The sequence below is a fragment of the Phaseolus vulgaris genome, chromosome 7 (assembly GCF_051622355.1).
Source record: "Phaseolus vulgaris cultivar YP4 chromosome 7, ASM5162235v1, whole genome shotgun sequence".
NCBI lineage: Eukaryota > Viridiplantae > Streptophyta > Magnoliopsida > Fabales > Fabaceae > Phaseolus > Phaseolus vulgaris.
In genome coordinates this window covers 40,872,030-40,887,121 of record NC_143504.1, presented here as the reverse complement: position 1 = coordinate 40,887,121, position 15,092 = coordinate 40,872,030, and the positions used below count along the sequence as shown (strand labels likewise).

The window sequence follows — 15,092 nt, the reverse complement described above, 5'->3', positions numbered from 1 at the left end:
ATAACAATTTTGTATGAAGTAAATTATATTTAAAAAATATATATTTTCTATCTACCTAAGTCCATAACAATAAAGATAATTTTTTTTGGAATGTTTTTATTTAAAAAAGTGTACATATATTATAACAAAATTTGTCAAATATAATTTAAATTTTCAAAGCAATTAACATTATTTAATGTATTAATATAAATATGAATAATTGACACGAAAAAAGAATAATATTTTGACTTATACTTCTTCTTAAATGGCGTATTCGTGTCGGACACACGTATCCATGTTGATACTCGTACAACACTGGTAGGATATTTATCGGTGAAATGTTCAATTCAAAAAAATATTTGTTGGATTTTTAAAAATTATAGCACGGTTCTAACACTATTTTAAAATGTATAAATACAATAACTTTTTAAAAACTCAAATTTATTGTATAAATTTTTATTATGATATAAAAATAAGAACAAATTCTTTTGAATCAATCATGAAAAATATATTTTTACTCCCAAAAGAATCTGGAACATACTTTTGCACATAAATATTTATTTTCAATTTATATAATTCAAAATTATATAATATATAGATCTTTGTCCCCATATCCTACATTTTAGAAATGATACGTATCTCCGTGTCCATATCTGTGTCGTGTCAATGTCCGCATCTGTGCTACATAGCTTATTAATATTATTAGTTAATCTTTAATTTAAAATGATCACAAAAATTAAAAATATTCAAAATTATATTTGAAAACATCTCAATGATCTCACTATTAAATTGGTACTATAGAATAATTATTAATTGTAATATATATTAACGAAGAAAATTATATAGAGAGTACATTTCACAAATAAGATGTTTCTCTTAAAAGAAATAATTAAAGTAATATGATAAATCCAGTATAACTTGATTTAATATTTCAAAATTTATATTTAAACATTTAACTTATTGGGTTAGTCAGATATGGATTGTTTGGGTTATGAGTTAATTTGAACAAATTATTCAAGTTTAATTCACGATCAAATTTTATAAAAAAAAACTTTTAAATTCCCAAGAAACGTACTCGAATTATGAAATTGTTATAAAAAAATTACATGTTGTATAAGTAACTTGTGACTAAATTAGGAAGCAATGAAAAATTTAAATGTATTAGCCATTATATCAATATAATTTAATATACATTGTGAAATATTTAAGCAGAAGAAGATTTGAGTCGTACCTAGATAGAAGCGGAAAGATTTAGGAATGTTTTGTTTTGATGCACTGTCCAATCCATATTCTTACTGCGCCATTTTAAGCAAATACAATTGTTCTCCGACATCTTCGTCGGAAACTCCGAGCCTCATGGAACGTTTTCCTCTTCCTCTCTCTCATTCTCTCCTCTCACAAACAAACTTTCTCTTTCTTCCCAACAAAAACCAAGCTTCAACTCCCATTTTTCTCTTTTGGGTTCCTCTAACCCTACTCCAAAACCTTGCATTCCCATTTCAACAATCTTCAAACCTCATTTTCCAGTGCATGACCAAACAAGACGGTACCCATTTCACAATTTTATTTTTTTTGTATAGTAAAGACCAAAGGCTCCACTTTTTATACAATTCTGCAACATGCAACGGTTTTGTTTCTTTTGGGTTAATTTGAAAGGGAGAAATGGTCTGTAGCTGAAAATGGGTCTCCTTTGATTCCTTCTTTGCTCACTTTATATTTGGTTTTTGCTTTCCTGTTGTGGTTGCAGGGTTGAAACTTTTAAGTTCCTTCATGGAACTGAGGTGCAGGTTCCTTTCCAGGACCAGGTTTACGAGAAATATTATGTGATCACGGGGATACATAAATGGTGGTGGTGAACATTCGTGTTCTTATGATTGTGAACGGAATCATTGTGTAGAATTCCCAGAATTTTTGTTGGTTCTCCATCATAAATAATCAAGTTTCTCTGCTGACTTTAATTGCTAAGGGAGGGATTTCGGAATATGGTAATTTAGACCGGTGGATGGCGAATGAGAATTTGCACACTGTTTAAGGTTCGGAAAATCTTTTTGTTGGATTAGTTTTCAACTGGAAATTGGCTTTGAAGTGAAAGTAAAGAGGATTTATCTGTTATACTTTGTGTCTGGAATGGGCAATTTACAATTGGAGAAAACACCAGCACTGGTTAAACGTGGTTAGATGTCGAGAATTCAGTGCTCTTGTGCAAAAAGTGGTTATATGAAACTAACTATATGATAATCCACCATGAACAATGAGGATCCCGGCATTTCAGGCAACCTATATATAGATGGGGTGAATTTTGGTTTAGGCAACAAAGTCTCTTCCGTTGAGGATGAACACAATATATGTCAACAGACGGGTGAAGAGTTTTCTGCAGAGTTCTTGCGTGATCGAGTTGCCTTAAGAAGAATTCCTGTCATAACTGACACAGACCTGCGTCTGTCAAACAGGTTGGATGTTAATATTAAAGATAATAATTCTCAGTTGGTTTGTGAGGATCTAAAGCATGTTCTCGGGCTAAGGAGAGCAGATTCAGATGGTAACTCGGATTTGTCAGAGATTGCATTTGCCAGAGGATGTGTTGGTGAAGTTGACAACAGGACCTATTCTACTAATTTGAACAGATACCAGTTTGAACACGGTGGTATAAAACAAGTATCTAGTACATTTCCCGAGGGAGGTGGTTCTGATAAAGTTAATTCAGGACCAAATACTCCATCTATGTACGTCGTTGACTCACCTCATTCATTCCTTCCTTATGGACCAGTATTCTCAGAGGGTCCTTTCTATAAGAAGATAAAGTTTCTATGTAGCTTTGGAGGTAGAATACTACCCAGACCAAATGATGGGAAGCTCAGATATGTGGGTGGAGAGACACGGATAATATCAATCAGGAAGAACATCGCATGGGAGGAGCTTATGAGGAAGACTTCTGCTATCTGCTGTCAAACTCACACTATCAAGTACCAGCTTCCTGGAGAGGACCTTGATTCTCTTATATCTGTTTGTTCCAATGAGGATCTTCAACATATGATCGAGGAGTATGAGGAGCTTGAAAGAGCTGGAGCCTCTCAACGGCTGAGGATTTTTCTCATTCCTTTAAATGAATGTGAGAGTCCAAGTTCCAATGAAGCAAGAGTCAATCAGCAAATTGATGCAGATTATCATTATGTTGTTGCTGTTAACAGTATGCTTGATCCAAGTCCACTAAAGAGTTCCAGTGGGCGGAGTTTAGCAAGCCATACTAGCCAGTTTGGAAATACTTCAGATTACAACAGTCCACGTTTTCTCAGAGATTCATCCACATCTGCATTTGCTTCAGAGATGAAAGATTGCACCCCAACCTCTCCAAATTTTGCAGGCCTACTCTCAAAACCCAGTCCTCAGTATGTTACAGCCCTAGCTGGCAAGTCATTCAATCAAATGTCTCCTTTATATCCTGTTTGTGTACAGTCTAAAGATCCCCAAAATTCTAATGAACAGCTATTTATGGATAAACCATATAATGCTGTTAATGAAAGCATTACTCCCTTTGTTACGGAAAAAGTTTCACATGACAATACTTTGTATGTAGACAATGCCAATTATGTTGATCCAGTTGCATACTATAACAATCTTGCTCAAGGGCCTAGACGCGTGAATTTCCATCCTAATAATCAATATATAAGGGAGTCTGACCAGATCAGGAGGCCTCGTGAGAATCTTCACAGACAGAACAAAAGCAACGACTTTTTCTCTTCTACAGTATGTAATCTAAATAATATGAGTTATGATAGACCTTTAATTGCCAATGATAGTCCATATCATCATAAAAAGATTTTCTCTCATCCTCACGAGTCTGCAAGTTTATTGTCAGAATCTGATCTTAGAGAGGGATCTCGGTACACATTGTTGCATGCACGCTCTGACTCAACACTTAATGAGAATGGTGAGAACTATAAACTCCATTTGCCATTTCCCTGCAATGTAGAGAGAGACAATTTTCCATCACGAAAAAATTCAAGCCATTTAGATGAATGTTCATTACAGCCTGGAGAGATAATTGATAGGAAAGAGCACCTTGCTAAGTATCAAAATTTGCCCATTTTTGGAATGACTGATAGCTATAACAAAGTCTTAGAAATTGGTAAAGAGAGCTTACTTGCAGAAAAGAACAATGATTTCTTTGATGAAAAGGTTGGAGCAGTGTCCCCAGACAATGCCGTAGATTTTAAACATATGCAGTACATCTACTCTCCACGTGGTGTTTTCTCATCTTCTCCAGATTTACAAAGAAGTGAATGCAATGAATCTACTGACTCTTTTGTCTCTTTCGAATCCCCAAAAACCCTGAGGGGGCAAACAAGTGTTCTACCATTAGACAGAAGCACTTCTGAGTTTTCCACAAGGAGCCGAAATTCATCAATGCATCACCAATATGCTATGTCGGTGGCAAAAGACAGTCAACCGCTTTTCCCTGGCTCTTTTAGGTCCCAACATGACAAAGAATCCTCACTACCTATCTCAGTAAGTGTATCTCTTTTGAATTTTGTCAAATCAACAGCAATCTTGCATATAATAATCACTGTATTTCATATTTCATTTCAGTATATGGACATGGGTTCTTCCCTAAGAGAGGTTGTTATCCCTGTTGAAGATCCTGCTTACTACCTGCTCCATAACGAAGAAAACATAGTCATTAAGAATCAGTCTTCTGAATTTATCAATGAATTTTGTGTCAACGAGCCAGTGTCTGATTCCAAGGGACCAAAAGATTATATTTCTTCGGATACCCAGTCATGCTTAAAAGTTGTCTCAAATGTAGATGAAAAGGCTGAGGTTGAACCTACATCTCCTAAAACGGAAGAGATAGAATGTGATAGTCCAGAATCTGAAAGTAAGGTGAGAATCTGTACATGAATTTGCTGTTTATGGTTCAGGATAACTAATTTTACAATTGACATGAGGTTCTTGTCTAAATGATAGCGTGCAAGGTCTGATAGTGGAAACCTCAACAAGTCTACTGGTGATAGAGCAACTGCTGAAATAGAGACTGAAATTTATGGATTACAGGTAAACTTCTGCAGTTTGGTATATATTTACTATTTCTATCTTCAATATTTTTACCTTGTTGGTAAATAAAAATATTTCTTTCCCGTCTCTGTTTTTGATGAAACAGTTTGCTGACTAATTTTTCAACACGAGGATGATGATAAAAGTTGTACACTGTAAATTGTATTGCCAAAGTTCAGTTTCATAAATTTAGTGTTTAATAGTTAAGAGTGATATTTAAGTCTTGCCCAATGGTCTACTTGTCTGTTTAAAGGATAAATAGTTTTCTCAAAGCTATTGTTTTGTTTCTCCTATGAATTCTGATACTAAAACTAGGCTTGACTGTGTTTACTTTCATTTAGAGGTGCAAAATGATATTGACTCAATAGACCAACCTGTTAAACTTTTTGCCTAAATTGTGTTTCCTGTGGCTTTAAAAATTACTACCCATTCTGTCAAGTTTCATTTATCTTGAGATTTGGTTGGTGAACCGGGTTTTCATCAGGTTAAAAATATAGTCAACCTTTTTATTCATTAAATAATGAGTTCATGTTTTTTATTCATTCAGGCTTGGAAAAATGCTTGCCTAAAAAGAAGTAGCTGACCTTAAATGAGCAAAGTCCATTTGCCTCACTTTTAAATTGGAGCCTGTGTCCTTATATTAAAAAACTAAATTGGCCTGGCTCAAAAAGTTTATTGATCCTTTAGAGCTAGTGACCAAACTGAACAAGAGGATTATATGTTAGAAATCCAGAAACTGTCTGAACCTATTATTATGTGTATTTGTGTGTGAAATTATATGTTCATGATCTTCTATATTACAGAATAGAATCATCAGACAATAATGTTATAAATTATATTTCTGTTAATCACTTGACGACTAATGGCAGTATTTGCAAATAAGAAAATTTAGATAGGTGTGATCCCTCTGGTAATGCAATCTTTCCTCCAGTTTCTGTCTTCTTTTATTTTTCTTTGATATTTTTACTTTACTTTCCTTAAATCTATTTTAGTAGCATTAGAAGAATGCAGATTAAAGCCCACATGCATGTGTTTAAACTAGTTGTTCATATGTAACAAATGCAGAATATTGAGAATGACGATCTTGAAGAACTGCAAGAGTTGGGATCTGGAACTTTTGGAACTGTTTTTCATGGAAAGTGGAGGGGAACAGATGTTGCAATTAAGAGAATAAAAAGCAGTTGTTTCTCGGGTAGAAATTCAGAGCAAGAGCGGTTGGTAGGTCCCCATAAATGATAATCTAGTTGAATGTTCTAGAATCAACTATTTAGTTTACCTCTCAAATTTATGTTGATACCATAGCCTGTATAAAGTAATGCCTGGAAAAGTACTTTCATGGTGAATGAGGAATTATATTTCTTTGATTTGGAAACTCTTGGTTTTGCTGGCCATTAACGTGTATTCACATAGAATAAAAACCTCTTGTTTGACAATGTTTCTCAGCTGTACGCTTACTGCATCTGTTTCTGCAGACTAAGGATTTTTGGAGAGAGGCACAGATTCTGTCAACTCTTCACCATCCAAATGTGGTGGCATTTTATGGGGTAGTTCCAGATGGTCCTGGTGGAACATTGGCGACAGTAACTGAATACATGGTGCATGGATCACTCAGGAGTGTTCTCATGAAGAGGGAAAAGTAAGCTTACCTACATTTCTAACTTGGTAACTGTTGACTAGATTTACAATTCATCACTCACTCTTATTAAATTAAATTATGTGCAGAGTGCTTGACCGCCGTAAAAGGCTCCTGATCGCAATGGATGCAGCCTTTGGGATGGAGTATTTGCATTTGAAAAATATTGTTCATTTTGATTTAAAGTGTGATAATTTACTTGTCAATCTGGGCGATCCTGAACGACCTGTGTGCAAGGTAATTTTAGAAACATGTAATAACAAGTTTTTAAACAGGATTCAAAAAAATTTAATTAATTCTGGTTTTGTGTTGAAAACCAGACTTTTATATAGGTCTTTGTTTTGGTTTATTTATTTAGAGAATAATGAGAAGTTCTTTAGTTTTCTGCAACCTCTACAATCTTCTTTTTGAAGTTGTGAGTGAGACACTGTGTGTGATTTCTATCAGAAGGATTGAAGAAGTGCTTACGTGTGAGAAGCCATACCAGTTTTTGAATTGTTACAAAACAATAACTTAATTTCTTTTCTGAGAGATTTTAAACAAGTTATGCTCCTAAACTATTGTTGTCATGTTAAATGAAAAGAAAAGTTCACAATTATAAGATACATGTTATTGTTTTATATTACCTGTTAAAGTCAGTTTTCCCAATTATTGTACAAATTTAAACCCAATTGTTATCCAACTACCGGACTGATTATTAGCTTTTCTCATTGTTTTAACATCTGTCTAGTAAAATGTAATTTTTGATATCTTTCATTTTTCCCTCTAGAAATTTGTTGAGAGACAAATTATTGAATAACATCCTTGGTGGATGTGTCATCTATAGGTTGGAGATTTTGGCCTATCCAGAATAAAACGTAATACACTTGTTTCGGGTGGTGTTCGAGGAACCCTTCCATGGATGGCACCTGAATTACTGGATGGTAACAGCTGTAGGGTATCTGAGAAGGTTAGGAACTCCACCGTCTTGTTTACTTTAATTTTGACCAAGCACTGTATTGGAAAATGTAATATTGAGTGCCTGTCTATCCTTGTTTCTGTAGGTTGATATTTTCTCATTTGGCATTGCTATGTGGGAAATCTTGACTGGGGAAGAACCATATGCTAACATGCACTGTGGCGCTATCATAGGTAAGGTTTTGTTATATGTAACCAAAATCTCTACTAGTAGTGGTCTTTTCTGTGATGGTTACAGGCAACTGTAGTGTATTTTGCAGTTTAGCCTCAATAATCATATTTCTTCTTGTAACCTGTCACATGTGAAGTTGAACATTTGCTAGTATTCAATCAAATCAAGAGTAAACATTTTGATGCTTAAAACTTCTTATGAAGCATCAATTTAGCCAAAGACCCTAAACTTTATTAAAATTGTCCTCCTGGTAAAGTGATATTAATATACATTTTACTGATACATAGTATAGCTTTTATTGATACACATTTTACTTGTTTGTTTTATTAAAATACAACTTATAGGCATTGCATTGCTCTCTTTTGTAACTCAAGGAGACTCTGCTTGACATAAAGAAGACCTTTATGTCCACGTTCCAGTTTGCCCCAGGAGGAGTATGTGCTTATAAAAGATCTTTTTTACTGTATTCAATTTCAAGTTAGCAAGTAAAATAGTAATGGAATAGCTAAATGAAAAAATATCTGAGTTTGTGGATGAAATCCTCCAAAAAAGTGTTACAATAGAAGTTGTGCATCTTGAGGGGTAAGAAATATATGACTACTGGAATTGAGTTTTTGAGCATAAAGAAGTAGAAAAAAATAAAGATGCATTTGATGTGCCTAGAAAGCTTAGCCAATAGAACCGAATCACATTCTTGTCTAAGAGAAAGACATGCCATGCTGTTGAACTTGTAAGTTTCTGGCATTTTTGGTACCTTAGACAGATTATTAATTTTACATCTGTGTAATTGTGTGCATGTTTAACTTAGGTGTGATAAAATCATGAATGAGCATAGCATAGTGCATCATCCAAATTATGAATGATGAGTTTGTTTACTACTAATTATTTAATGAAGGAGGTATTGTGAATAATACTCTAAGGCCTCCTATTCCAAAACGATGTGATTCGGAGTGGAAAAAGCTGATGGAAGAGTGCTGGAATCCTGATCCTGCAGCAAGACCAACCTTCACAGATATTAAGATTAGACTTCACAACATATCAGCTGCACTTCCTAAAAAGAGACATACCACTGCCAATCGATGAAGCTTACACTTTTCCTTGTACATTAATGAATGCAAATACCAAAGAAAGATGTCAAGTTCTTGACATTGTTGTACAGAAAAGAAACAGTTGTGTACAGAGGTATACTATAAGCTGAAAATGAGTAAAAGCCATTTATTTAAATGTTCACTGGTCTACACTTGAAAAAAAGTCTCTCTGCATAACAAGCATTTTTTGGATCAATATCTCTTTGGATTCACTGTTGCATATGAATAATGGAATGTAAATATCCCGTGCAGGGCAATTTTTCCTGCACTTCCTTCCATGCTCCATGCTTTCTTTCTCACCTTCATAGATCATGTGCAATGACAATTTTATCTTTTTTTCATTTTTTTTATTGACACCCCTCTTCCTTTTTTTTCATTCTAAACTTCTGAACTCTAAGATTCGGAATACAAAATTATATTCTGAATTTTAGAGTTCATAATGCATTTTATGGATTCCAAAATACCTTCCAAACTTTATAATTCATAATACAAATGTATTCTAAATTTTAAAATACGGAAGTTATAAAGATTATACAATCTAAAATTGAAAACAAAAAATAAATTTTGGACCTTTTGTCTCCAAGGATAATTTTGTAATTGAAAGATTTATGGAGGTACAAGAAGAAACTAGGTGAAGGAAGAAACACCCACTTATGCATATTGTTGGAACATTAGTTTCATTTCATTGCTTGGATATATTATAATGAAATAAAAATAATGAAATAAGACAAAAATTGATTTTGAAAAGCGATCCAATAATCTTATTAATATATTTATTTCTTTCCTTCTAACTGTTCATCCTTTCATAAGCAATTCAAAAAGCTTTGCATAAAGTTTTTATTTTAGTTTTCAAAATAGTTATTCCAAAGTCACTGAACCTAGTTTAGGTTTGAGTTAAAAAAAAGGTGTGTTTTAATCTTGTCTTGTCAAAAAGTATGTTTAAATTTTTAATTTTATTTATGATAGGGTTATTTTTTTTAAACTTCAGTGACAAATTATAGAAATTCTTAGTCCATTATAAAAATAATTATTAAAATCGCATCCTAGTATAATATATTTGTTTCATTTATTCAAAACTTACAAAACAACAAATTTTATCTTTTTAAAGATAATTTGACTCAATAATCCAAATAATCTATATTTGACTAATCCAATAAATTAAATTTTCAAATATAAATTTTAGGATATAAAATCTAACTAAAATCCAACTAAGTCAACATGTTAATGAATAACTGAACCCCACTTTTGAAGAAATAAACTATGCAAATTGCAATTCAAAATTTTCTAAACAGCACAGTATGTCATTCAGAATATTTAAAATTAAAATTAAAATTAGTTAATTAGTTACAGAAGCTAGTACTTTTCAAATTAGCTTATAATTAAACACACAAAGCCAGTGATATATTAAATTCATTTACTAATTTCATTAAAATTAAATTGAATTAAAATAATGATTATAATAATCAAAATTGTTGATATTTTGCAAGAAATATTTTGAGTATTTAAATACGTTTATAAAGCTAATTATATAATCTATGGATAATTTGTACTTGTTTGATAATATATTAAATCAGCTTTAAAATGTTATTAAAATTATTTTGATATGATTGTTAATAAATTGTTTTTATTTTTCATTTTTAAGTACTACAATATTTTTAAAATATAAATTTTTTTGCAATGAAATTTTACGAGTTAAAAATAATTAATGTTTTAAGTTATTTCATCGTGACAAAATTATTTGATATAAAAAAATTAGAGAAAATATTTAAATTAATATTAGATATGTGCATATGAAATTAAATTTTGAATAATATTATCAATTATGTTTCCATCACTGAAAAAACATAAAATGGAATTTTGAAACTAATATTAAAAACGAAATTATTATTAATTAACGTGATAAGTTGGACAGATTCAAAGAAGAACAATTAAAACATATTTAAAAATAAATAAAAAGTAAAAATGACAAAGCAATTTAAAATTGTCAAAGCTACTGCAAAACCATGGTCATCATTTTGTTTCAGTTCATGCATGTCAATGATTTGTGAAAGCACAAAATATCAAGATAGAGATGCATATTTGAGGATATTCAACGTCAAGATTAAACTCATATAAAGTCCATAATAAGTTTTATGAATGTTTTTATTAATATTATTTAACTTTATTATTGAGAGATTCAACATCAATAATTATATAAGAGATTTTAATCTTCCATCCAAAATTTTAACATAATAAATCTGTTCATTTTTTTAATATTATTTAACTTTTTTTTATTTCTAATAAACGTGAGACTCAAATTTATGTTTAAATTATATTTAAGTGCAGACACTCTACTAATCTGCTTGTTTTTACATATAGGTGGATTTACTGTAGAAAAAGAAATGAGTAGAAGGCACACGAAATAAATTATTTATGAAAAACCAAATGAAATATTGGTTTAGACTTTCTTTACGTATTAGAAAAGATTTGGATGGAAAGTGCATATATAATGAATTAGGAAAGAATTACATGACTATATAAGTTATCATTTTATTCATAATTAATTTGTTTAGTTAATAACTAAAATAAAAGTATTAAAATTATAAAAATAAAATAATATTTTTTTAATTTTCGAAATTATTTTTTAATTTAATTTAGTTTTTTATTTTTTTTATATCAATTTATTTTTAAAAATTGTTTTTAAATATATATATATATATATATATATATATATTACATGAATCAAATTATTGACAAACTTTCTCCCCACTTTCCATTATTTTTCTTATTTTTTCTTAATCCAAACAACATCATTTTTTACTCAATTTTTTTTTATTCTCTATAAAATCCACTTCCTAATTCAAATACACATTAAGAATAGAAACACAATTCAATTATAACACTTAGTAAATGGACAACATACACTTGAAGCATAAACAAGTGGTCCAAGTACATCCTCACACTTAGGTTGTGGTTTAGGTTTTAGGGTTTATGAAGATTTGAGAGGAAAATGTGAACAAAGTGAAGTTGTTTGGAATAAGGTATGTTAGAGTGAAGTTGTTATATTTTTTATTATAAATAATTATATTTTTTTTATATTATAATTATAATTTTATTGTTGTTATTGTTATTTGTACTAACCACACAACCACAAACTACTAAGCACACAATCACCAACAATTAACCACACCACCGACAGCTACTACCTACACCATCACTACATAACCATAACCCCACAGTTAAGCCATAATCGATCTTCACTTAAAAAATAACCATTATCAATGTTGGAATTTGTATTGTGTCGAATCTGTTGAACGAGATGTTTTGATATCTCCAAATCCAAGAGGAAAGCTTGAAGACCTTGTTGCTGGGTGTGTGTGTTGTCTAGTTGTTTGAAACTTGTTAATTCACTCCTTAAGATGATCCAAGTTCATTTGAATCTTTAACCTTGTGAAAAGATGTGTTTTCTAAAAAGCTGTCAAAATTTCAACAGGTTGTTTTACCTTAGTAGTTTTTTAGAAAGGTTGAAAGTTGTTTGACTTGGTTGACTTTGCTGTCAAACCAAATCAATTGATTGTTTCGACAAAACAATCGATTGTTTTCCTGAAAACCTTAATAGAATTTTGTTAAGCAATTTTAATATGTTTTAAATTATCCTAGCTAACTTGGCTCCTTTATTAAATGCTTATGACCACTTGGTTGGTCTATATAAAGGTGGTTTTACGTTCCTAATCTTGGAGTAAGAGAAAGAGTTTATCAAAACAGTTTTTCCAAGATTTGAAATAGCTTTGGATCATTCTTAAGTGTGTGGAATAAGATTGGGTTGTAATTCTGAACTTTAAGCTTTGTAATACCCAGGTGTATTTTATTCCCTTCTTCCTTGATTACTGTATTTCTGTAGTTGTGTTGCCAAGGAGTATTGTGTGTTCTTGAGGTGTTCAAGATCAACATTCTTGGTGTGGTTTGCCAAAGGTAGTGTGTTTCTTGAGGGGTTCAAGGTCACTACTTTGGTGTGTGGTGTTTGTAATCTGGTTTTGATTGCATAGTGGATTACCCAGTGGTTTTTGGGACTGGATGTAACTCTTGGTGTAAGAGTGAACCAGTATAAATTTGTTTGTGTGATTCTCTCTTTCCCTGATCTCACATATATTTGTTTTAAGTTGCTTTTATTAACTGTTGATAAAAACAATCGATTGTTTTGACAAAACAACCATTGTTTTTCTGATATCATCTTAGAACAATTTTGGGTATTTGTTTCCTTGATTCTTTTCTTTGTAATTCAGCATTGATTTTCATTATACCTTCAAAGTTTGCGAAAATCCCTCTTAAACAATTCACCCCCCCCACCCCCCCCCCCCCCCCCCCCCCCCCCTCTCTCTCTCTCATTTAAGGCCATATATTCTAACAATTGGCATCAAGAGCTAAGTTCTTGAAGTTATTCAAGTTTTCGATCCTTAATCTTTTTTCTATGGCTGAAAAACTACATTTTGGGGAGGGTGCCTCAATTAACAGGCCACCTTTGTTTTGTGGACTGAATTATCAATTATGGAAGGTTAGAATGAAATTCTTTGTTGAATCTATAGATAGAAAAATCTGAAATGTTATTACAAATAGCTATCTCATGCCTATATCTAAAAATGTTTCTTCTGAAAGAGAACATCTTGATTGTGTAGCTATGAACATCATTGTATCTGCACTTGATTCTAATGAATTGCTCAAGATTTCAAAATGTAGTTCTGCCAAAGAAATGTGGAATACCCTTGAAGAGTATCACAAGAATCCAAGGAGTGCCTTGATGGACAAAGAAGAATCTTTTGTTGAAACTTTCTCTTCAGAATCCAGAAAAGAGGTTTGTCTTATGACAAAAGAAGAATTTGGATCAAGTCAAGCTGCTGGGAACAAAAACTGTCAATACTCAAGTGATGAGAGTGAAGAGGAAACATTTAGGTTGATGTTTAAGAAATTAAGCAAGTTCCTAAAGAAGAGAAACAACAAAAGTGACTCATTCAACAGGTATGATAACAAGAAACCTACTGAGTTTAACACTAACAAATATACATGCTTTGGATGTGGTGAACAAGGTCATATTAAAACCGAATGTCTCAACAAAAAGAGGAAAAACTTCAAGAAGCATGAGAAGAAAGGAAAGTCAAGAAGAGCTTATAATGATGACTCATCAAACTCCTCTTCAAGTGATGAAGAAGAAGCAAATTTATGTCAAATGACAAGACAAGAAAGTGACACAAGCAGTGTAGGTTCAAGCTCTTCCATTAATGTTGAAAATTATAGCCAACTTCTTGAGGCCTTCAATGAGACTCATGAAGAAGCTAATAGGTTGGCCCTTTTGAACAATCAGTTGAAAGGTTTAAACAACTGGTTGGAAAATCGAGTCAAGACTTTGGAAGAAGAGTTGAACCATTCAAAAACAGATTTTGAAAGTTTGGAAATTATTTACAAAAACTCTTCTTGCAAGTGTGATTCTAGCTTTTGTGAAAATTGTGAATCTCTTCAAAAGAAGGTTCACTATCTTTTAAAAACCATGGACAAGTTTTCCAAAGGCCAATCCAATCTTGAAACTATTCTTGCTTCTTAAAAATGTGTTTTTGGCAAGGCCGGGTTGGGGTTTAATCCAAATAGCAATAACAGATCTGTTTCAAAACCCTTTTCAAGTTTCTTTGAAAAACAACCTGTTGTTTTATCAAAACAACCGGTTGAAATTTGTCATTACTGCATGAAAAGGGGCCACACTATTAGATTATGCAGAGTAAGAAGGTTTTTTGTTCCTAAAGGTATTTTGAAATGGGTTCCTAAGGTTTCTAAGGTTCCTACTAACATCATTGGACCCAAATTCATAAGGGGACCAAATTTTGCTTCTTAATCTTTTCTTGTAGGTATCCTTGGCAGCAAAGAATCACTTTTGGACTTGAAGAGTGACTGCTAAAGGGAAAACCATCGAAAGCAAAGTTTGTCTCTGTGCCTGTACTTTCAATTGTATATGTCTTGTAAGGTTCTTTGAATGTCAAGAGACATCCTTGGCACATGCATAGTGTTGATCAAAAGAGAAACTTCAAAGAGAGTATGTGTGTTTTCATTTCTCAATTTATGTAAATGTGCCTTGTGACCATATGAACATCTCAAAGTCTTCTTTTTGAGTGAATCTATTGGGAAGGTATGAACAAATTGCATACTGCATTTTCATCAATTTAAAAGATATTTTTTTGGTTATGAAAAA

The 15,092-nt window shown here is 32.0% G+C and overlaps 1 protein-coding gene across 2 annotated transcripts; it reads left to right on the top strand.

Annotated features, from left to right (window-relative positions):
• The first annotated feature begins 1,212 nt into the window (after positions 1-1,212).
• LOC137828729 (PB1 domain-containing protein tyrosine kinase) lies at positions 1,213-9,017 on the top strand. 2 transcript variants are annotated; one of them, XR_016523531.1, is made up of 10 exons: positions 1,213-1,525; positions 1,727-4,485; positions 4,567-4,855; positions 4,945-5,031; positions 6,097-6,249; positions 6,504-6,667; positions 6,754-6,901; positions 7,491-7,613; positions 7,708-7,795; positions 8,689-9,017. XR_016523531.1 is itself a non-coding variant. In XM_068635416.2 (10 exons), exons 2-10 carry the CDS (start codon positions 2,224-2,226, stop codon positions 8,874-8,876), a joined length of 3,507 nt encoding a protein of 1,168 aa, XP_068491517.2. In that variant the 5' UTR covers positions 1,213-1,525; positions 1,727-2,223; the 3' UTR covers positions 8,877-9,017. The 2 variants fall into 2 exon arrangements, 1 of the variants encoding a protein (XP_068491517.2); XM_068635416.2 differs by having other exon boundaries at positions 4,567-4,860.
• The last annotated feature ends 6,075 nt before the right edge of the window (positions 9,018-15,092 follow it).

Excerpts from the sequence above, each read along its gene's own strand:
- LOC137828729 (XM_068635416.2), top strand. The coding sequence starts at position 2,224 with ATGAACAATGAGGATCCCGGCATTTCAGGCAACCTATATATAGATGGG. Across the intron at positions 4,861-4,944 it reads GTCCAGAATCTGAAAGTAAG|CGTGCAAGGTCTGATAGTGG; the intron begins GTGAGAATCTGT and ends TCTAAATGATAG. Across the intron at positions 5,032-6,096 it reads CTGAAATTTATGGATTACAG|AATATTGAGAATGACGATCT; the intron begins GTAAACTTCTGC and ends TAACAAATGCAG.